Source organism: Malus domestica, chromosome 12, assembly GCF_042453785.1.
Source record: "Malus domestica chromosome 12, GDT2T_hap1".
NCBI classification, from domain to species: Eukaryota; Viridiplantae; Streptophyta; class Magnoliopsida; order Rosales; family Rosaceae; genus Malus; species Malus domestica.
Genome location: NC_091672.1, coordinates 3,097,388 through 3,120,116, shown reverse-complemented (window position 1 = coordinate 3,120,116; position 22,729 = coordinate 3,097,388). Strand labels below are relative to the sequence as shown.

At 37.7% G+C, this 22,729-nt stretch overlaps 4 protein-coding genes and 1 long non-coding RNA gene across 6 annotated transcripts; 4 read left to right on the top strand and 1 right to left on the bottom strand.

Moving 5' to 3' along the window:
- The first annotated feature begins 392 nt into the window (after positions 1-392).
- LOC103413495 (uncharacterized) lies at positions 393-3,210 on the top strand. 2 transcript variants are annotated; one of them, XM_008388788.4, is made up of 10 exons: positions 573-713; positions 785-897; positions 1,000-1,177; positions 1,281-1,343; positions 1,469-1,570; positions 1,670-1,825; positions 2,228-2,347; positions 2,688-2,814; positions 2,920-3,040; positions 3,167-3,210. In XM_008388788.4, the coding sequence occupies exons 2-9, from the start codon at positions 800-802 to the stop codon at positions 3,030-3,032; spliced, it is 957 nt and encodes a 318-aa protein (XP_008387010.1). In that variant the 5' UTR covers positions 573-713; positions 785-799; the 3' UTR covers positions 3,033-3,040; positions 3,167-3,210. The 2 variants fall into 2 exon arrangements, with proteins under 2 accessions (XP_028946183.1, XP_008387010.1); XM_029090350.2 differs by lacking the exon at positions 3,167-3,210 and having other exon boundaries at positions 393-713; positions 2,920-3,119.
- LOC103413496 (signal recognition particle subunit SRP54, chloroplastic) lies at positions 3,172-8,851 on the top strand. Its single transcript, XM_008351958.4, has 14 exons — positions 3,172-4,442; positions 4,574-4,709; positions 5,314-5,483; positions 5,605-5,757; positions 5,874-5,951; positions 6,064-6,189; positions 6,297-6,399; positions 6,849-6,949; positions 7,290-7,427; positions 7,516-7,659; positions 7,794-7,869; positions 7,982-8,067; positions 8,217-8,342; positions 8,523-8,851. Exons 1-14 carry the CDS (start codon positions 4,257-4,259, stop codon positions 8,625-8,627), a joined length of 1,728 nt encoding a protein of 575 aa, XP_008350180.1. The 5' UTR covers positions 3,172-4,256; the 3' UTR covers positions 8,628-8,851.
- A 305-nt stretch (positions 8,852-9,156) lies between these two features.
- Positions 9,157-10,428, top strand: LOC139190043 (uncharacterized). The gene is made up of 2 exons (XR_011574023.1): positions 9,157-9,340; positions 10,057-10,428. It is a non-coding gene; the product is annotated as an uncharacterized lncRNA (long non-coding RNA).
- Positions 10,429-11,213: 785 nt separating this feature from the next.
- On the top strand, positions 11,214-15,424 carry LOC103413494 (ABC transporter B family member 29, chloroplastic). Its single transcript, XM_008351953.4, has 10 exons — positions 11,214-11,928; positions 12,145-12,231; positions 12,328-12,435; positions 12,603-12,869; positions 13,223-13,306; positions 13,569-13,785; positions 13,900-13,985; positions 14,190-14,377; positions 14,525-14,654; positions 14,970-15,424. The coding sequence occupies exons 1-10, from the start codon at positions 11,323-11,325 to the stop codon at positions 15,090-15,092; spliced, it is 1,896 nt and encodes a 631-aa protein (XP_008350175.2). The 5' UTR covers positions 11,214-11,322; the 3' UTR covers positions 15,093-15,424.
- Positions 15,425-16,077: 653 nt separating this feature from the next.
- Positions 16,078-18,392, bottom strand: LOC103413492 (uncharacterized). The gene is made up of 4 exons (XM_008351951.4): positions 18,195-18,392; positions 17,495-17,754; positions 17,127-17,312; positions 16,078-16,542 (listed from the first exon to the last, which is right to left on the bottom strand). The coding sequence occupies exons 2-4, from the start codon at positions 17,687-17,689 to the stop codon at positions 16,237-16,239; spliced, it is 687 nt and encodes a 228-aa protein (XP_008350173.1). The 5' UTR covers positions 17,690-17,754; positions 18,195-18,392; the 3' UTR covers positions 16,078-16,236.
- Positions 18,393-22,729: the final 4,337 nt, after the last annotated feature.

Below are 22,729 nucleotides of genomic sequence, written 5' to 3'. Positions count from 1 at the left end.
CCCTCACATACAAGTTTCGCTAGGTTGTGTTCGGTCTATTTGGTTTGGCCTTGAACTCATTCGTTTTGTTTTGTTGGGTTTGCCTCATCGTCACTTGAAGATTCAGGTCAAACACTACACGGATCCATCAATCAACTCTTAAGAGAAACACTAATTCGGATGACATCATTGGAGGTGTAGATGGAGACTACGAGAGCGTGAAGGAGAGTTAAGACGATTATGACTTTATTAATTTTGTTATTATAAGTAATATTCTACACTAATATTTGATTTATAAAAAAAAAATAAGTTGTATGTGGATTGACACCATACATGGTATCCGGTTCGACTTTTTAAACGGCAAAACTGAGAATTGAATTTTTTCGGTTCAACTTTTTAAACGGCAAAACTGAGAATTGAATTTTTTCGGTTCAGTTCGGTTTGATTATTTTCCTCGAATTACCCGTTTGTACGGGTGGATTCGGGAAATAAGGAAAGTGGGTGGGACTAGTGCCGCTGTTATTGGGTCAAGAAACCCCGACCCATATTTCGTGATAAAACCCGCCGAGCCCAAAACCCAAACCTCCACAAGTTTCCACCTTTCCCCGTCCTTGCTTTCATCGTCGGAGCAAATCAATGTTTCATGGCAGCATCTTTCAAGAATTTTCAAAGCAGATTTTCTTTTCTTTGTGTTGGTAGACACCAGCAGCAAAGTTAGATTGCTTTCTTCAGAGGTAACCCAACTTCTTGATTTGCTTTGCTTTCAATATCTCGGTGTTCATATGGTGGTTTTCTTTGTGCACAGATTGTTGTATCACGCATGATATTATTCAGACGCAGACCATTTTACAGAATGAACATTCATGCCCTCCATAGCAATTTCTGCTCTCTGCTCCCTCTTCAACTTCCTTCTCGAATGTATGTCTATATACCACAAAACCCACAATTTTCAATCACATTTTACTGCTTTTTGAAATCGAATTCTCAAATTTTGGGTCTTAAGAATGATGGGTTTTGCAGGGAAAGTCATTTGTGGTATGTTTTGCCTGAGGAGGTGAAGAGTGAGGGCCTTTTGAATCGGTATTTCGAGCTTCTGTCACCGTCTGAGAGAGATAATGTTTTGGGCATGCGTGGGATTGAGCTCCAGAAAAGAGCATTGCTTGCCCGGGCGTTGGTACGCACTACGATATCGAGATATGTAGGTCACCTCATTTTTGCTTATACAAGTTGAAGAAAATGACTAGTTGTGTTGTTTCTTGTTTGTGTGGTTAATGTGGATATATTGTTTAATACTAGATCAGACAGACCATCGAGTTGATCCGAGATCCTTAAAGTTTAAAAAGAACAATCATGGGAAGCCTGAGGTATTGATGTTTAGTGAAAATTTGTGTATACTCTCATTTCCTTGACCTGGTTTTTCTTACAATCATGTTGTTTGAGCTCTTTTTCTGGAGCAAATTTTAATCGTTCTTATAGCTTACTTGAATAGGTAGAGTGGCAAATTGCAGATGGCTGGCGGCCACCACCGTTGCATTTCAACCTCTCTCACACTTCTTCCTTGATAGCTTGTGGTGTAACTGTGGATTCACCCGTATGTATTGGGAGTATTCAAGTATACGTATGATTGTGTGTATTGCAGAAATGTTGTTACTGAAGAAATAAACTTACGTGATTTTGATTCCTATTGTAGATTGGAATAGATGTGGAAGACAAGCAGCGGAAGTTGAAGAACCATATTTTAGCTTTTGCTCGACGGTACTTTTCTTCTCATGAAGTGGAACATTTATCTTCTATTTCGGACATAGAAATTCAGCGTCAACAATTTATAAAATTATGGACTCTCAAGGTTTGTGAGACTGCTTGAATAATGATAATCCATCCAGTTTTTCTTTAATAGTTGTATGAAATCTTACATTACATGAACACTTGAATTGGTACATGACTGAGGTATAAATGGCAAGCCTTAAAATCTGTTAACTTCTGCAATAAACTTTCGTTTGTATGATTTTCCAAAAAAATATCCAGAGATTGGTCAAGGAAAAGAAACTCATAAAAGCACTTATATAGGGATCATATGCAAGGGTAGGGATGAACGACGGAAAACATTTGAAATTAACTGGGGTATCCATAAAATTTAATACGAGCTCACGAATATACTGAAAATGCATAATACCTTCACATCTAGGCTGTGTTTTTCTCAAGCATTTCCTTATTGCCATCAATCTCCTTTCTCCTTTCTCCCTTCCAGGAGGCATATGTGAAAGCATTGGGAAAGGGCTTCTCTGCTTCTCCGTTTAATACCTTCTCCATTCGATTGAGGGATGCAGCTAAGAGAGGCATCAATTTATCTGGGGACGTAGATTCTGAGGTATGTCAGAGACTTATAAACACAAATTTATTGCAACATATTCCATGGGTCACTGAAAGCATTTTATATAGAGTCCGGGGATAACTGTGGCTGTGAATTGGCTATGAAATTATGAACTATAGTGTAGAACTACAATGGTCTACTATCGTTGTTTCTAGCTAATGCAAAAACTACTTCCTGTATATAGCTTATATGGAGTCCGAGGATATTCTCAACCGTCTTCACTTTCCGCATATAGCTTACATAAAAATTACTTCTGGTCTAAATATTGGTTTTAGCATGCAATTTACTTATCTTGAAGAAGTTTTGGCCTCCCTTTGATCATTCACTCTGTTGTTAGATAACCGAAATAAGTGTTGAACCTTTTGGCCCCGTGAACCTCACAAGAAATTGGCAATTTTCGCTTCTAGAGTTGGCCGGTTCTCATTATGCTGCCATTTGTATGGAAAGACATAAAACCGTTGGAGGTGAGAGTCTTTCACTTTCTTTTTCTTTAATGATTTTTATTTTTATTGTGGATTAATGAAATGATTCAGAAACAAATTCTACTTTATAATTTGAACTATTTGCAGGCGAAGAAAAAGCTCCGTTACAATTGACGGTGCGGAGAACTATTCCATTTGTTGAAGAAGAATGTGTTACAGGAACTGATGCGGCCGTACCAATAGGCGGATTGAATTGTTGATTATATTTGTAAGTAATTCTTTCTTTCTACAAACAATGTACCTATATCTTCGTCGTCTTGCTCCACTAGTATCAAGTTTCCTAGCCAGTGATTCTCTTGAACAGTTTGTACTTCAAACCCATGTATTGTCACAGAGAAGTTCCTTGAACCCGCTAAATCGGAACCAAGATCACCGGAATTAAGTCGCCCAACACCTTTAGGAAACTTGTTCTCTGGCATTTTGTTTGTGTGTTCAACAGCCAAAAGCCGATGAGTACTTCAAGCCAAGATAGCGACCTTTCACCTCAACTTCTCTCATGATTTCGAGTCCAAAACCTCCTTTTCGATTCGAACTTTATAAACAAGTGCCTGTCTCCGCAAACCCTCAGGTTCTTCATCACTACGACTTCGGTCCCTAAGTTACGATGTATCTTGAGGAGTTCCTCAATCTTTGATGAGCCAAGTCTCTATTTCAAAAATTCGTTTTCTTATATTTTGGAAGAAATTCTTATTCTATGACTCAACTTAACGGAAAAGTTGAAAAAGTTAACAAAAATGATTACTAGTGCAACAAATGACATAATTCGAGCACATGAGAAACTATTAATAGGGTTTACGAACGAAAATTAATTTCGTGGTATTGATTATGAATCTTTGCTACAATTTAGCCTGATTTGCTTGTATAAAATATAAAACAATGTTTTTTTCTTCTCCCCCATGGCTATGAGCCTATGAGTACCCGACAAGAATAGTAAAGATAAATAGAACAGTTTATTTGCGTATTAATCTCGTTAAAAAAATTTGACAAAATTAAAGAAATTGTTCATGAATTTCAATATTAAGCATTAAGAACACTATCATAAATGATATTACTATTCAAAAGTTTTGCTAAGAGTAAGAAAGAAATTGAATTCGGAACGCTCTGATTAATTAAGAACACATATTTATTTTTACTTTTAATTTTTTAATTTTCACGTACCCTTATTAATTTTTTGCAATCGTTCTTGTTCAATGTATTTGATCTAACAGTCGAAAATTGTGAGAAGTAAAAACTACCTTTACAAAATATAATCTAATTCAAAACGTTGCTCTACGTGATCGATTTGAGAGGGGACGTGATACTGAGGGTCTACGGTAATTGCGTTGGTGCGCGAAGCACCTTATCACCCAACTAACTAGATAACAGACATGGATATTGGATAGAGTAATCAGCTTTGGCCTAGAACAAGAAAAATCTCAACGGCGATGGAAGCCGTACATTTCTCGACCGTTGCTTCCCGCCACTTCTCTACGACGTCGCATTCCGTGTCCACCAGCAGAGGCTTCTCCGATTCCAAGTACGCAGGGGCGAGGAGTCCAACGGCCAAGCTGGGCTCCTCCTGGACAGCTTCGCGCAACCCCGCTTGGCTCACTTCTAGAAACTTGTTCACTGTAAGTCCTTAAATCTTGTTTGCTTTCCGAGAAAACGAGGGAAAATAGTTTGGAATTTGGAATCGGCAATGAAAGCTTCGTACTTGTTTTTTTGTGTGTTGATAAATTTGTGTTTGCTGAATTGTTGTTAGAGAGAGATATGGGGTTGGGTGAATTCCAAGCAAGTTGTGATTACTCGAAAGGAGTTGCGGGGGATTGTGAGGGCTGAAATGTTTGGCCAGTTGACGAGCGGGCTCGAATCGGCTTGGAGCAAGCTCAAAGGCGAAGGTTTTGCTTCTTTTGCACTTTTACTCCTTGTGCATTTCAAAAATTTGAATCAAATTTTATAGGGTCAAGTGAGTTCTATTAAAAAGCACTTGTTGGGGATTGCTTCCTGAAGGGCTAATAGTGTTTTTTTTAACAACCAAAAGCACTATTAAATGGTAGAAGGGCTTTTTGAAGAAGCAATTGCTATGTGCTTCTTTAGAAAGCACTTCCAAGTTCCAAGTGTTTTGTCATGATGCACTTGGATTTTTAATAAAGAGTTTTTGCATGTTTAAAAATAATAAAGCACCTTTAGAAGAAGCATGTATGAGCGAAGTGCTTCCTACAATAGCAGTCCAAATGAGCTCTAATAGAGTTCAATTGGAGAGGGAAAAAAACCCTTCAACGAGTCACATTGCCATTTTCTAATTGATACTTAGTTGTGGAATTGATGCGCTTCTCCAGTTGAAGAGTCGGCGTGATTTTTTTCTTTCTTCTAAGGTATTGGCCTTGAAGTGTTTTTTTCTCTCTAAAGTGTAATGTTATCAAGGGCTTCTACGTAAAAAAAAAAAAACCCTTTAAAATTCCACAGCATGATCACACTGATTACTACGTTTGTGTACTGCAGAGGTTTTGACTAAGGAGAATATTGCGGAGCCTATGAGAGATATAAGGAGGGCTCTTTTGGAAGCTGACGTGAGCCTTCCTGTTGTAAGAAGGTTTGTGCAATCTGTCAGTGACCAGGCTGTTGGTGTCGGGGTTATTCGAGGAGTGAAGCCAGATCAGCAATTGGTCAAGGTAACTTCACATGCTGTATAACGATACAGAATTCTCTTACTCATTTCAACGACAAGCTAGGTAGTTTATGTTGAGCATTGATTTCTAATGAATTATGATAGTCGGTTGTGGCTTCTTTCAGATTGTGAATGATGAGCTAGTGAAACTGATGGGTGGAGAGGTGTCTGAACTTACCTTTGCAAAATCTGGTCCCACTGTTATTTTATTGGCTGGCTTACAAGGAGTTGGGAAGACGACTGTATGCGCAAAATTGGCTAATTACCTTAAGAAACAGGTGCATTTCCAATTTTCCACAAGCATATCCCTCTTTTGATACCATTATTATATGCATTAGAGCTATGCAAAATTTACTTTTCCGTTTTCTGATCCCGTGACATACACCACTCACAGGGGAAGAGTTCTATGCTTGTCGCTGGTGATGTATACAGACCTGCTGCTATTGACCAACTTGTAATTTTAGGTGAACAGGTATGCAACTTTCATTCCCAATAAAGTGAACGACTTTACGTTTCCTGTGACTCTTATGTTCTAATTTTTTGGTTCGTGTTCATTCTCATGTTAAAGTTATAGCTTGTAACAGGTAAAAGTGCCTGTATACACAGCAGGGACTGACACCAAACCTTCAGAAATAGCTAGGCAAGGTTTAGCGGAGGCCAAAAAGAAGAACATAGATGTAGTAATTATGGATACTGCTGGAAGGCTTCAGGTAACTCATCTACATAATTTTAGTTCATTTTGTGATGATATCTTGTGAACGACTGCTGGTTATATTAACTTTTTTTCTGGATGTTTTTTATTTCATCTGTTTAACAGATAGACAAAGGAATGATGGATGAGTTGAAAGAAGTTAAGCGGGTATTGAACCCCACAGAAGTTTTGCTTGTTGTCGATGCCATGACTGGCCAAGAAGCTGCAGGTATTCAGATTTCAAACTTACAGTTCAATTTTTTTTTTTTGTTTACTTTCAAGTTTAATCACCCAATTACACAGATTTTATTTTATTTTTCCTTCTTCGTTACTGCTGCAAAAATTAGACAGAAGAAAAACAAGCATGTTTTTACTGTAGTATTTGTTTTGGTGGTTTAATGCACACTTACGAGTTTGGAAGTTGGTTGCACTACACAATGTTCAAGATAATGTACCAAATTCGCACCGAAATGAATTGAATTATGAGATTCATAGACTCAATTGTTGATTTGAAACATATTGTGATTAGTTTGCATGCCATTTGATGTTCTTAGTGCGTTCAAAACTTCAAATACACATCCGGTACAATTGCAGTTATCAATTGTTCAAAAAGGTATGCTACAAAATGAATTATGATTTTTCGTCGGAGTAGGCTGACTATCTTCTTTGAGTTTGCAGCTTTAGTCACGACATTCAACGTAGAGATTGGGATTACCGGAGCTATTTTAACAAAGCTAGATGGCGATTCTAGAGGTGGAGCAGCTTTGAGTGTTAAAGAGGTTTGCCTGTTGTTGCCTTACTTTTGTCACAGTAATCTCATTTGTTCTGCCCCATTTATTATTCATTATAAATTTTAAGGGACTGCGAAGCTAAAAGTAAGCATTTATGGTACAAACAATGATTTGAAAATCTTGAAAGAATGTTTGTATAATTTATCAAGAATTTTATTCTCAGTATTATGCATGGAGTGTAACAATACCTTTACAATAAATGATGTTTGCATTCCTTTTAGCATTCAGTGTACGCGATTGCATTTTGAAGCATCTCTTCTTGCTAAAACAGTTAAGCTTCTGAAAATACTTTTCTGTAATTGTTTTCCTAATATTGAGTTAATGGCAGGTATCAGGAAAGCCAATCAAGCTTGTCGGGCGAGGAGAGAGGATGGAGGACCTTGAACCTTTTTACCCTGACCGTATGGCAGGACGCATATTAGGAATGGGAGATGTTCTCTCATTTGTGGAGAAGGCACAAGAAGTTGTAAGTGGGGTTTTCCCCCTTTGTAAATTCCACCACAGATTCCCCGAATATTTATATGGATGTAGTTCTGATTGAGTTGTCACTATAGATGAAACAAGAAGATGCCGAAGATTTGCAAAAGAAGATAATGAGTGCAAAGTTTGACTTCAACGATTTCCTAAAGCAAACTCGTGCTGTTGCACGCATGGGTTCCATGACTCGTGTTCTTGGAATGATCCCTGGCATGGGCAAAGTATGAAAGCCTGTTTCGTCGCCATCCTCCCTTTTTAATTATGACCTGAAATGTGATAGTTGCTGAGATCCAGCGGCTTCCTTTTTTTGGTTGTATCTGATTCTTAGAACTTTCCAATTTGTCTGACCGAACAGGTTACTCCTGCACAAATTCGAGAAGCAGAGAAGAGTTTGAAGATTATGGAAGCAATGATTGAAGTGATGACCCCCGGTATCTTATTCCTCTTGATTTATTCAAACTAGTATTTAATGATGATACTTATGATGCTTCATGGTGCACTGCGGGTTATATTTGGTTTTCTGATTCTCATCCTTGATCACAGAGGAAAGGGAGAAGCCAGAGTTGTTGGCAGAATCTTCAACCAGGAGAAAACGAGTTGCTCAAGAGTCCGGGAAAACAGAGCAGCAGGTATGTGCAATGGCTACCTACGGTTCACATCTCCTCATGTTAGCTTCCCCATAAAGACGGGTTGCAGATGTTGAACATATACACACACGCATATTTTTACGATCAGCTGCTACATATAACCGTAATGTTCTCATTGATGACAATATCAGGTGAGCCAACTTGTTGCTCAACTTTTCCAAATGCGAGTTCGTATGAAGAATCTAATGGGTGTAATGGAAGGCGGATCTATTCCTGCACTGAACAATCTTGAAGAATCTCTCAAAACTGAACAAAAGGTGCTTTACTTTCCGTTACTTTTATGCGCTCTCTGTAATTCATACGCCATGCCATTGAACTGTATAACATGTCTATGCCTTCTAGTTTTGCCATTCGCACTTGCCATTTTTTGTGTATTTATCATACTGTTGTTGCTTGGTGGATACATGTTTTACGGTTTGGGATTCTTCCTTTCTCAGGCTCCTCCCGGCACTGCAAGGCGGAAACGACGATCTGATTCAAGGAAGCAGTTTGTTGGCTCGGCATCTCGGCCCGGTCCTCGTGGTTTCGGAGGCGGGAACTGAGCGAGCATAGCAAAAGGGAGTTCAGGTCAATGAGATGCGAGCTCTCGGTATTTTACACGGACTGCACAAGTATAATGCATATTCTTCATGATCGCTGTACTTTGTGAGAGTTGATGTTCCTGCAGTAGCCAATGTACCAAGCTCATTGTATATTTACTTTTCTGCACGCAATCTATTTTTATATTAATGAGAAATTCATGCATTGTGGTTGCAACGCTCTTCAATATATTGCAGTCAGTCATTCATGCGCATGTGAGATTTATGATCACGATGCTGTTAATGTCTGAGGAGTCCACAGTACATCAACACTCAGATTTCGCTCCCGCGCCCTCTAAATATGGATCACGGAGGTTTTGACGGACAGTTTAGCACAAAACAAAAAAGTAGGTTGGTTAACCTAAAAGACCCAGAAAAACATGACAAACCGTTGCAGCTCAACCCAAAGAACTCACCACGTGTTCTCCAAGAAATGGTACTGACACGTGTCCTTGCCTTACATTTTCTCTCTCCTGCCTCCCTTCCTACGGCCATAGAAACAAACAAAGAAAAGCAATAACTTGAAAGGAAGAACAAACTCTTTGTCTTTTGGAAAAAAAATGGCGGATTCGACATTTCCAGCGGCTAATGTGGATGCAGAATTGAATCCAGGCGAAAACCAGAACTTTGAGGAAGACAAGGGATCATCTCTAGTAACTACCTCCAAGGAAATTAAGGTGATATTTTTTCCTGAGCGCTTGAATTTTTGTATACTCAAATACACAGAACCACAAAGTTATAATAAAAAACATAAAACTTGAGAATACTAGGACTTAATAGAGGGAGCACAAAACGTGTTTTATATCCCGCTTATTGTTGATTTTACTTTTGGTCTTGGTAAAATTTTATTAAAAGTTCGTAACTAGTTCTATTTGTATATACGATCATATTTGAGTACATAGTGATTTCCGCATCATATTTTGTAGGCTTGCACTCCTCACCTTACTGTGATGCTGTTGATAACTGAATACAAAGTTGCACTTCGCGGTTAAAGCTTTAGCCAATTTTGGGCATCAGCAGTCCTCTGATTGTATTTGGTTATATGTAGTTTTTCTTTCGTGTAAAAAAACATGAAAGTAAGGAGAGGATTGCAAGTTTACAAAGTAGGAAATCGTTTTATCAAAAAGTGATAAGCAAGTGATGCGGTTGACGGTTCGATCATATGATCTTTAGTAACCAAAGCTTTGATACCATGTTAGACAACTATTGAATTTTACACGTCAAATGCTTTGTTAGTGAACCTTAGAACCTGTTAACAACACATTTCAAGCTAACACGAACACTTTTAGCAACGAAATTTCATAAAAAAAGTCGGAAACCTTGTTTTTCTTTTGTGCCTCTCATGTATATGTAGTGCAGTCTTGTGAATAATGTTGCCCTTATCATCTGCAAGGACAAAGTAGAGGCTGAAGAGAGGAAGCAGGAGAAGGAGAAGAAAGATGCAGCGCAGACGGTTAAGACAAGCGTTATAATCTCGGCTATGGTTGTGGCTGTGGTTGGGGCGATATTTGCCCTAACCAAGAAATTGAGAGAGAAATGAAGATCGAAGCCCGGGCGATGTAGAAGCAATGGGAAAGTTTTCCAGCCCCCTTCCGTTGCTTCTGTTGTTCTAGTGTTATTTTGGAATGAAGGAACTTGCATGGTGCCCATATGGACGTAAATACTTTTCGGATAATTTGATGTGGATTTGGTAATTCTCTATCAACTATACATTGTATGAGTTATGTAAGGAAACATGAAATCTAATGCAGTGTTCCTTAATTTTTTTGTTGTTTTTTTTTTTTATTTTAAGAATGTTATATAAAATTCAGATTAAATTTCCTCTATTGTTGTCGATGCATCAACAATCTATAGGTTTTGAGAAATTCTATTCAATACACTACATTGAATACTTAATTACCTTTGTACTCTCAATATCTTTGGTTGTGGTTTTGTTGATCTGTTCGCCAATCAAAGGACTACTCGTGATGTCTCATAGTAGGACTTCTTTGTCATTCAGCATCATCTTTTGCAAGTTCATCACAAAGTGATTCAAGATTTTGTCCTCGTTGGTTCGTTGTGGTTATGTGAGGTAGGTTTTGTATTGTCTTTTTGTTGCGTTTATAATCATAAAATTATATTAATCGATAATGCTTCTCGATATATTTGATTAATAGAATATTTATTACCTTAAAAAAAGAAAGAATACGGACTTGTCAAAAAACATTGTTTAAAGGATAGTACTTCCCTCGTTCTCAATAACGCTAGAGAGTACATTTGGGCTAGAGCAAGTAATGTAATTTCGTGGCATTAGAACAAACATGTTATGCATACACTGACACGTGTTTTCTCGTACCAATAGAACAAAGACGTGGGCAAAAGTTTTACATTTGTGTTTATTTTCGGAAAATAATTTTGCTCACCCTCAAGTGATGGTAATGTTCATTGCTCTATTTATTTTTAAATTTTACCACTATTTTATTTTCATTAAATAAATTTAAATTTCGATATATGTACTTAATTAACACAGATTTTAAGATTTAAACTTATACGGCAATAAGCAATAACACGGTTGTGAGCAAAAGAGCACGGCTATTTCCGTGTCCCGAAAGCGAGTGTCAAGTTTGGAGCTGAAACTGAAGGCAAACGAACCACCTTCTTCCTCAAAAAATGCCCAAAAATGTTTCTAATTTCTCTGAGACCTCCTCCACCTCCGCCCCTCTTCCTCCACCTCCACCTCAAACCCCAACACTTACTTTCCTTTCTCCCCAAACCCAAACTCCCTCTCCTCAAATCCCATAATTCCACAAATGTTCCCTCCCTCCTCCCCACCACCCTACCAAACCCCACAAACCGCCACCCTTTCTCTCAAACCCTCCACTCCATCACCTCCCTCAAACCATACATTCTCTCCCACCGCCGCCCAATCCTCCTCGGCTGGCTCTGCAGCCTCGTCTCCGTATACTCCCTTTCGAAAACCGTCACCAAAATGGGCAAATTCTCCGCCTTTATCGGGAATTTGGACCCCGCCGCGTTTAGAAAAGAGGGCTTGGCCGTGGGAGTCTTGGTGTTCGCCAGGCTTGTTGCCGTGTACTGGCAGCAGGCGTTTCTTTGGGACGCAGCGCTCAGCGCAGTGTACCGGGTTCGGGCTGAAGTATTTGAGAAGTTTCTGGGGAGTGACTTGGGGTTTTTTGAAGGCTCTGGCGGTGTTTCGAGTGGAGACGTTGCTTATAGGATCACTGCTGAGGCGGCGGATGTTGCTGACACTGTCTATGCTCTTCTCAATGTGAGTAAAAGTGTTCAACTTTGATTGATTTTATTCACAAAACGACTATTACGACCTGTTTGGAACTGCTTTTGAAGGGGGCTAAAAGCTCTTACAATCTAACTGCGCCTAGCAGAAAAGTTGAAAAGTGTTTTTGGTCGTAGAAGCGCTTTTTGGAGAAGCACCTACCAAATGTTTGTTGGTTATGTGGGTTCTGATTGGTTTTGTGAATGGCAGACCATTGTACCCAGTGCTCTGCAGTTGTTAGCTATGGCTGCGCAGATGTTGTCCATCAGCCCTTTGCTGTCTTTGATTTCAGCTCTGGTAATTAAGTTGGTAATTTTGTTTAGTTCACGTAGAGTCATTATGCTCTTGGTTGAGTGTGGTTTGATTCTCTTTTGTGTTTTGGAGTATGGGTAGGTGATTCCATGTATGGCTCTTGTCATTGTCCGGCTCGGTGTGAAGCTCCGAAAGATATCTAACAAGGCCCAACTTACCATTGCTGCTCTCTCAGCATATCTCAATGAGGTATACACTATATCTTATATTATAACCCTGCTTTATAGCATATACTTCCATGAATGCTCAACCTCTTTCTTGCATTAACATTATGGTTTCTACGTGCGCGTCTTTGTTGGAGTTTCTTCGTCATTGGCTGGCTGATCGTGATTAGTTCTTATATTATCGCATTGCAGGTCCTCCCTGCAATTCTTTTTGTGAAAGCAAACAATGCAGAGTTGTGTGAGAATGCTAGGTTTAGGAAGTTTGCCCATGCTGACCTCTCTGCACATTTGGAAAAGAAGAAATTGAAGGCGCTTATTCCTCAGATAACACAGATTATATATTTTGGAGTGTTGTTTGTGTTGTGTGCTGGTTCACTGGTGTTTTCTCGCGGCACTTTTGACAGCTGTGACATGGTTTCATTTGTAACGGCATTGGTTTTTCTAGTTGAGCCAATTCAGGTAATATTACGTGATATAGCCTTCTTAACTCTGTTTGCGGGTTTTAATCGTATTCCATAGCTTTTTTAAACTTGGTTAGTGATACGTGGAAATTGTCTTTTTAGGTTCCTTAATATTTTAGAGCATTATTATTTTTTATAGGATTTCGGAGGATTATTTTATGTCCTTCATTGCACGTTTCTTGAAATTCAATTGACACCATTAACTTAGTCTGCTTTGGTCCACTTATGAGATGTAAATAATTTGCTGCAGTTGTCTGAAGCTGATTTCCTAATCAGTCTGTATTTATTATTAATGTTCAGCTGTTGAGGAGCTGTCTTAAGTTATCAATCTGAATGTAAAGAATCGCGCAGGGTGTTGGAAAAGCATACAACGAGTTGAAGCAAGGAGAACCAGCTATTGAACGCTTGTTTGAATTGACCAGGTTCAAATCAATGGTAATTTTTTTCCTAGATAAAAGTCTTAAGTGGTGAATCTTTGGTGTAATTATCTGTTTCAGATACATAAACACACATAATTCGTTGAGATTAGTTCTACGCCGTGCAATTCAAATGCTCTTTCAGTAAATATATAAAAATCATTATTTTGTGCCTTTGACTAGATGCTTCACTCTACTTTTAACTCAACATTGTGATCGTTCAGTGTAGTTGTTATTCATGCTGCTTTGATATCTATTATTTATTCCTTTCCTGAACACAGATAAAGGAGAAACCAGATGCTGTTGATTTAGACCGCGTTACAGGAGAGGTCAAATTTTGTGATGTATCATTTAAATACGGGGACAATATGCCTTATGTTTTGAATGGATTGAATCTGCATATTAAAGCTGGAGAGACAGTTGCTTTTATCGGGCCCTCTGGAGGAGGAAAGACAACCCTTGCAAAACTACTTCTTCGACTTTATGATCCTTTATCCGGTGAGCTCTTTGGAATTATGATTATCGATTCTGCTGCCATGAGCATTTTCTTGTTCATTTATGAATCTGCATATTAAATCTGGAGGCACCATATGGATTTTTCTTGTTTTACAGGTTGTATACTTATTGATAACCACAGCATCCAAGACGTCAAGTTGACAAGTTTGAGGAGACATGTTGGCCTTGTTTCTCAGGATATCGTGAGTGACCTATATCTATATCTTTTGGTGTCCCTCTTTCTTTTTTTCCACACAAGAAACAATAAAATTTTGTTACAAGGGCTAAAACGCAAAATCTTCCGTCTACTTCTATGCTTATAATGATTTGAGTAAAGTTTTTCAATTATCTCACGCTGTTTGTATTATTATTTCAAATAATAATACAGTGAACTTTGTCTTTGTTAGACGCTATTTTCAGGAACAGTCGCTGAAAATATTGGGTATAGGGATCTCATGACAAATATTGACATGAAAATGGTTGAGGATGCAGCGAGAACTGCAAATGCAGATGAATTTATTAGAAACCTCCCTGAAGGGTACAAAACCAACATAGGACCGAGAGGCTCAAGTTTGAGTGGAGGTCAGAAGCAAAGGTGAAGCAACCACGATCCAATTGTTGATGTTTAGTATGATTGCTAGGTTCAGTGGAAAAAAAGGCTCACGTTGAATATGGTGATTTACGTGTTAAATACTCCAAAAGTTTGTTAATAAACTTCTCTGTTTTCTCTCCTCGAATGCAGACTAGCTATTGCAAGGGCACTCTACCAGAATTCTTCTATATTGATTTTGGATGAAGCCACTTCTGCTTTAGATAGCAGGTCTGAGTTGTTGGTCCGAGAAGCTGTCCAACGCTTGATGGAAAATCATACGGTAAGTATCAGCACATCCTATCGGCCTAGCATGCCCTATGTTCCTCCCACATCTTATTATTTTTCAACTGATTTAACAGCAGCACAATCTTTTATCTAGTTATGTCTTTGTGTGTGCAACTGCAGCGATACCCCATTACCATCTGTTTTTAACAAAGAAACAACGAAAAAATTTCTTGTTGAGCAATGGTAGTGAAATACACTTACTGCACCGCATGTTGCATCTCACATAATGTTTCTGTGCATGCATACATTCCGTGCTTTTACTTGCAGATATGTTGAACCTTAACGGATCAGATATTGTGCTTATTAACAGGTCCTGGTGATTGCCCATCGGTTAGAAACGATACTGATGGCTAAACGAGTGTTCCTTTTAGGTGACGGAAAACTTGAAGAGGTAACTCGCTCAAGTCTCTTGGCTGGTCAGCATGTGTCATAGGGCTCGTGACCTGATAACCATGGCAACAAGCAGTGGCATACACATGGATCATGTCCAAGCGAGATTACTCTGATTTTGCGTTACATGCAGGATTCCAGGTCACTCTTTTCAACAATAATTCAGAAAAATGGAAAGCAAAGGCACTCTGGCTATGCAATTCAAATTAACTATGCAAATAAACATGTTACTCGTTCGTAATATAAACAATTTTCTCCAAAAATATCAATCTAATTATATTACGAATGAGTGTGTGGATGGATGTCCTTGTTAGTTGTATACCCTAAAAAACATTTTACTCGTATCTATGCAAATAATGCAATTCCCATCCTAAATTTGTGTGATAACGAATTCTTGCATTCCATCGAGTCGATACGGACGATCGTTCGTCCACCCGATACTTTGCTAACTAGACCTGTAAACGGGTCGGGTTTATTAAGTTTGGATCGGGTTGAACCTGATCCGTTAAGTTAATGGATCATCCGAACCCGACCCGTTAAGCTAACGGGTTATTTGTTTCATCCGTTAACAATTATTATTATTATTTTTTTGCATAAAGTTTATTTTTTGTTATTAAGACTTTACTAAAATTACTAAAATATCCTCAACTAACGGATGCTAACGGGGTTGGCCCAAAGTGACCCGTTATTTAATGGGTTGTTAACGGGTTCATCCGTTAGCGATCCGACCTGACCCGTTAAGCATTCATCCAAATACAAATATTAACGGGTTGGGTCGAATTAGGTTAACGGGTTGGGTCCAAAATGCAGGCCTAGCTAAAACAGAGCACAAAGGCGAACACAAATATACAGCAGAGCTAATTAACGTTGACGGAGAAATTCCGAGAACTGAGGCTGTGATGTCTACATACAATTAAAACCCATGTTTTTCTTCTCTTGGTTGCTTTTCCCGAATGATAACTTGGGCACTGGAAATCTTATTGCATCCCATCAACGTTGTTGTAAGACTCGTAACTTTCGCCATATGCTGCGGTAACAAAAGTAAGATTTATGACAATCCAAAACGGTAGAAATCCACTCTGATCAGTCAATAAGAATTAACAACGCATATCAACGTAAGGTTTCAATACTATAGCATGAAACAACTTCTGAAAAACATCAAAACTTCTTTCCTTGTTGATTTAGTTTTAGTCTTCCTCGAAGTCTTCATCGAAGTTTTCCAAGTTTTTATCGGAGTCTTCCACGAAGTCTTCCTCAAAGATAACTGTGGCCTTGGACATCTTCTTACTTTCATTTAGCTTCTGTATAGCATCGTCAGACGGATTCAATAAATATTGTATGTCCATTAGCTCCAGGTTCTTGGCATGCTCGAGTATATACCGTGCAAAGTCAATCCCATTATTAGACCCATCCAGCACTAGGGTAACCTTCTTAATCTGATCAACAAAATCCAGATTCTGTAGCTTCCAGTATGCCTTACCAAACCCAGATACCTGGAACAGCAAGAAGACAACAAGCAACCAATTTGAAATTTTCCAAAAAATAAGAAGCCAAATGAAATACCTTAAAACCTCTCTATAGTAATATTGGGACCAACCCAATTTTATCAATATAAGGAGCTTATTACTTGATAGATGTGTGGTTAAACATGCTTGAGAAGCTAGTAACAGTTTGGCTTCACCAACAAGGTGTCCATGTTGACAAGTTAATACACATTCGCAAGCTCAAAGACATGACAGAAACTCTAAAGAATGAATCATTATCGAAAATTTTTACCATGTGTAGACAAGGTTATCTTAAAACGGGACCTAAACAAACATTGGGACACTGCATACTTTAGTTTAGAGAATTATTTGATTTTCATCTTAAAATGTATATTGTGACATTTCACATTTCTTGGTTTTGACAATTTTTACAATGTGAAGACAGTTTCTTAAAACAAATGGAAATAAATTATTCCTTATTACAACATGGAGTTTAATACTAACTAGAACTAGCCCAAGTTGGGACTGAATTTTTCTTCATGAGTAGATGGAGGTTTACGATATTAAGAAAGGAAATCATAGACTTAACTTACATCACGTTGAGGGTGCAGAAAACTTGGGACAGCACAACAACTTATGTACAAAGTACACAAATTATGCAATCCTTTCAATAGTGAGACCACTGCAGGAAAGATATCATCAGAAAACCTCCTTAGATTCAATCGCAAATTAGAAACATGATCAAACTGAGCATGCGTGGATCCTTCCCTGAACAAAGCCTGCGATGTGAAAAAAGCAAAACCTATATCATGTTTCTCATTTTGTTACAGCAAGTGAGACCGCTTTTAATGTAAAAGCATTGCAATCCTGTTTAAACTGAAATGTAAAGAGAGAAAAAACAAAATATATAGTTTTTCACTGGAAAGTAATATTCAGTACGAAGGATCGTGGTTCTCATTACCTTGAAGGTCGCTGCATTTAAAACAAGATGTTCAACCCTGTGTAAAACGCAAAAATGCTTAATCTGTTTGTCAGAGTCATCTGCCTTAGGCTCCAGGCAAATAAGAGCTTTTTCTAAACATTCTAGCTGTCCCAAGTTTGCCTGATTCGTCAGATGCCCTCTCCATTCTAAATATTTGAGTTTTGGAGCAAACATATTTAACGACGTGCCACTATGCGAATCAAAGCTCCACCATATAGCTATGGTTTCAAGTTTCTTGCCTGAGATGGTAAGATGGCTAAGTGTACAAATACCGTCATAAAAATGGTCGTAAACTTCAAATTTTTCCAAAGACGAGCTTTCAATTATGATATTTTCTACTCGACCAACATCAGATAGAATTAATTCCTTGAGGAATTTGCAGGAACATGAGATCCATTTGAAATTTGCATGCCATGGTCGACATTTGACATGCCAATGACATGCCAATGAAATTTGCAGGAATTTGCAGGAACATGAGATCCATTTTCTATATCAACATTGATCAACTCTAAATATTCAATATTAGAAGAGAAAGAAACGGAAGGTGTTTTAACAATTGTACCATCCATGTTCACACATAGAGACCTCAAACTTGCACAAAGAAAGACACCACAAGGAAATGCTAACGGTTCCACCACAAAAACGAAGATTCTGAAATTAATAAGCTGTTTCGAAGTACCTAATCGCACAAGCAAGTAGGAACATGTGCGGGCTCAAATGCGTGGATGCGCTTCCAACTTCATTGGTCCTACGTACAGAGTCTGGAACTTCATGAATTCGAAGAAGAACGCTGCCAAGCTCTAATTTTGTTTGTTTGTTTTTTTTCCCCTTTGTTTTCTAGTCCGTAGAAAACCCTAATTTTGTTAAATATAGGACCGTAAGTTAGGAAGCGTCTTCCTACTCACTCCCAATTAAGAATTTGAAAGATTTTTGGGGGTATATTCAATTGGGATTTTAAGGGATTTTAATTCTTTTAATGAATCTAGGGGTATTCAATTAGGATTTCAAGTAATTCTCTGAAATTTTAGGTGTATTCAATTAGAATTTTAAGATAATTTATTAAAATCCTTAGAAATCTGGGTGTATTCAATTAGAATTTTAAAGAAGTTTATAACATTCCAGGTGTATTCAATTAGAAATTGATTTTAAAGAATTTGAGAAAGTTGAGGAATTAGAGGGAATTAGAGAGATTTTGTAGTGTATTTTAAGCATCTACAAATCTCACCTCTTCCCATGAGATTTCAAGGGAATTGAATCAAAATTTTATTTGGAATCTCTACAAATCAATTAAACTCCATAAAAATCCATGGATTTATAAATCCATTAAAATCTCTCACATTCTCAATTGAATACACCCCCTTAATGAATTTATAAATTCATGGATGTTTATGGAGTTTAATTGATTTGTAGAGATTCTATATAAAATTTTGATTCAATTCTTTCGAAATCTCATGGGGAGAGGTGAGATTTGTGGATGCTTAAAATACATCATGAAATCTCTCCAATTCCCTCTAATTCCTCAATTTTCTCAAATTCTTTAAAATCAATTTCTAATTGAATGCACTTGGAATATTATAAACTTATTTAAAATTCTAATTGAATACACCCGAATTTCTAAGGATTTTAATAGATTATCTTAAAATTCTAATTGAATACACCTTGAATTTCAGAGAATCACTTACAATCCTGATTGAATACCCCTAGATTCATTAAAAGAATTAAAATCCCTCAAAATCCTAATTGAATACACCCCCCTAAAATAAGAGGTATTTGTCGATCATCCTTCTGAACTTGTAGCGGTCAATTTCCCTCTTGCACTTATACCAAATTAGGTTGCCTATTGTTTGGCTTCCAAACTCTCCCCTTACCTTAGTATAAAATATATCGTTGTATTAAAATTTCCCTCTTGCACCTAAATTTAGCAAATTACCCCTAAACTTTTATAATTGGCAAAATTTTCCCTGAAACTTTAATTTTAGATAATCACCCTCTAAACTTTTATAATTGACCAATTCCCACCTGGCGTCAGATTTTGAAAAGAGTGAAAATATTCCAAAATACAAAGAAACTGAAGAGAGGGGGTGGAAGAAGAATCTTAAGATTGCTTTACAATTTATTTATTTATTTTGGGTATGCTAGGTAAACTAAATTTGCAGACTAAATTTTATAAACTAAATGACATGGAAGTTGATGATCGAATTATTACTTAAATGTTAATTAACGTGCTTATTTCTTATTAGTGACATATTATTTAGTTTACAATTTTAATTTACCTAACATTACCTTTTTCTTTTCGATGAAAAGGTATTATTATTCATGCATTTCTCCTTCTTTATGCATTTATTCCCCGATTAATCTACCGCACTAAAATAGATTATTGTGTGTGTGTGTGTACGTAGGTCGTCGGATTTGCTAACTTGGAGAGACTGATCATCTACGGTTTGTAAATGTAGCAGCAATGGTGGGGTATTCTTGCATAAGAAGAAAGAGTGTTCGAAGGAGAGAGAGAAAGAAAGAGAGGGAGAGGAAGTTTTTCATTAACTGATTACAATGACAATTATCAAAGGTGTATATACCTAACAAGGTTGCTTACTCCCTAAGCTATTACAAGAATTACAAGATGCTTACACTTGTCACAATTACAACCACAAGATTAGAAGCTGTTAAGCTTGGTACATTGTTATCATCCCCCCCTCAATCGTAGGATGGGGTTTGCTAAGCCCGAGATTGGAAAAGTGTGTCTGAAACAAAGGAGTAGACAAACCCTTGGTAAGGATATCAGCAAATTGTTCATTTGAGGAACCAACATGTACTTGAAGTAACTTCTTGGCAACCATCTTTCGGACAAAATGTTTATCAACTTCAATGTGCTTCGTTCGTTGATGCATAACTGGATTGTAAACTAATGCTATGGCAGAGAGATTATCACATAATAGAGTAGTGGGACATGGCACATCAACTTTGAGAAATTGCAGAAGTTGCTTGATCTAATCAATCTCTGTAGCTGTGAAGGATATATATCGATATTCAGCTTCAGTTGAAGATTTAGAAACTGTGTTTTGTTTCTTGGAAGACCAAGAGATAGGATTAGAGCCTAAGTAGACCACCAAACCTGTTGTAGACCTTCTATTTTTCGGATCCCCAACCCAGTCAGCATCATTGAATGCATGTAAATCTAAATCTCCTTTGCTGAATTGAATACCATAGTCCATTGTACCTTTCAAATATCTGAGAAATCTATTCACAGCTATAAAATGAGATTCCATGGGATAATGCATAAATTGATATACCTGATGAATTGACAAAGCAATTTCAGGTGTTGTAAAAGTAAGATATTGCAAAGCACCCACCTCACTTCTATACAATGTTGGATTATGAAAAGGTTTGCCATCATCTTTAAGTAACCTATTATAAGGTAGACAGAGAGTGTGACACGATTTGGACAGAGCCATATTAGTCTTGCTTAGCAAATCCGTAACATACTTGGAATGTGAGAGAAATAAACCAGTGGCACTGTGAGTGATTTGAATCCCTAGAAAATAGTGTAAGGGCCCCAAATCTTTAATATCAAACTCCTGAGCTAAAGACTAGATGACATTTGTAATAGCTGTAGTATCATTGCATGTGATGATTATATTAACTATATACAACAAGAGAATCACCACAGGAGTCCCAACATGCTTCACAAACAAGGAAGAATCAGAATAAATGGTAAGAAATCCTAGAGTAGGCAAGAAATTAGTGGACCTCTCATTTCAGGCCCTTGGGGCTTGTTTTAAACCATTGATAAGCTCATATTTATATATATTTTACATAAAATTCACTTGTCTTTTCTTAGTTAGTTCCTTATATTTTTGAGCTATTTACTATGTTATTTTGTTTTGTGTGATTTATCAAGCAAAGAAAAGAAAAGTAGCACAAGTGAGATATTAAGTAACAAATTCGTCAAAACTGCCTGTGCAGATTAGTTGACTTTGGAAGCATGTTACTAACAGCTCAGAATGAATGAGAAAATGAGCCTTATATGCTTGGAAAGCTACGGATGTCTATTTTCTGGAGAAATTTACGGATTGTTAATATCATTTTTCTAGAAGAAGTTATGGGCATTGTAACACTGAAAGGTTCAGAAAAGGGCTAAGCAGATTTGGCTAATAAAATGAGAAAGTAAAGGCACTTGTTTTGTGTTTTGCTTTGTCATCAACACTTAGCAGCAAATGGGGTTATGATTGCACTCATTTGGCTTTGGAGCAAGTGAAAATGCACAGCTAGAAAGAGAAGGCACGACACATGCAAAAGAGAAACATGGACAGCTACACACATGCAAACTGCACAGGTTGGAGGGCATACACACACTCTACATGGACAGCACACACACAACAAGAAAGGCACGGCATGGAGGGCTTGGCATGGGCAGAAAATGGGTGGATTGTTGGCTGAAATAATGAAGAACATGTGTGTGCAAATGCAAAGGAAAAACACACACACATGGGCAAAAGAAAGACACACACATGGGCAAAGAGAAAGGCACGGCATGGACAGTTGGCATGGGCAGAAAATGTGTTTGTTTTGTGGCTGAAATGATGGAGGTCATGTGTGTGCAAATTTAAAGGGAAACATGGACATCACACACCCATACAAACTGCACATGCAAGGAATTGAAGTGGTCCTCTCCTTAGTCTATAAATACATCCACCATTCCCCTTCCTAAGAAAGATCTTGATCCATCCAAGAAGCTACATTCACAAACACTTTCATCCCTTTCCTTGCCGTGACCCTATCCATTCATCTAGCCATACTACATCTCACCAATCCATACACTTTCATCTCTTAGCCGTGCAAATCCATTCCATCCATATATCCATACACATCCTAGACACTTGTGCTACAACAAGGTGACGAAAACAAAGGTCCTTGGCGTTTCAAGCTTGGAACTTTGGAGCGTTTTAGGTGTACTTCGTTCTTGCTTTCAATGACTACTTTGTTATTTTCTAATTTTGTTGCAATTATGAGTGGCTAAACCCCTATTTAGTTAGGGGGAAGTTTGAAGCCATGAACATGCTTGAGATATGAATTGATTTCTTCCAATTGTGATTTGATAAGTTGTGATTTGATAAGTTGTGATTGCAATTCAATTATCTATTTTATTCATAACTGATTCTTGTATGTTTATTAAGGATGCATACTTAGTTTTCATGCATGAATTAGATGCTAGAA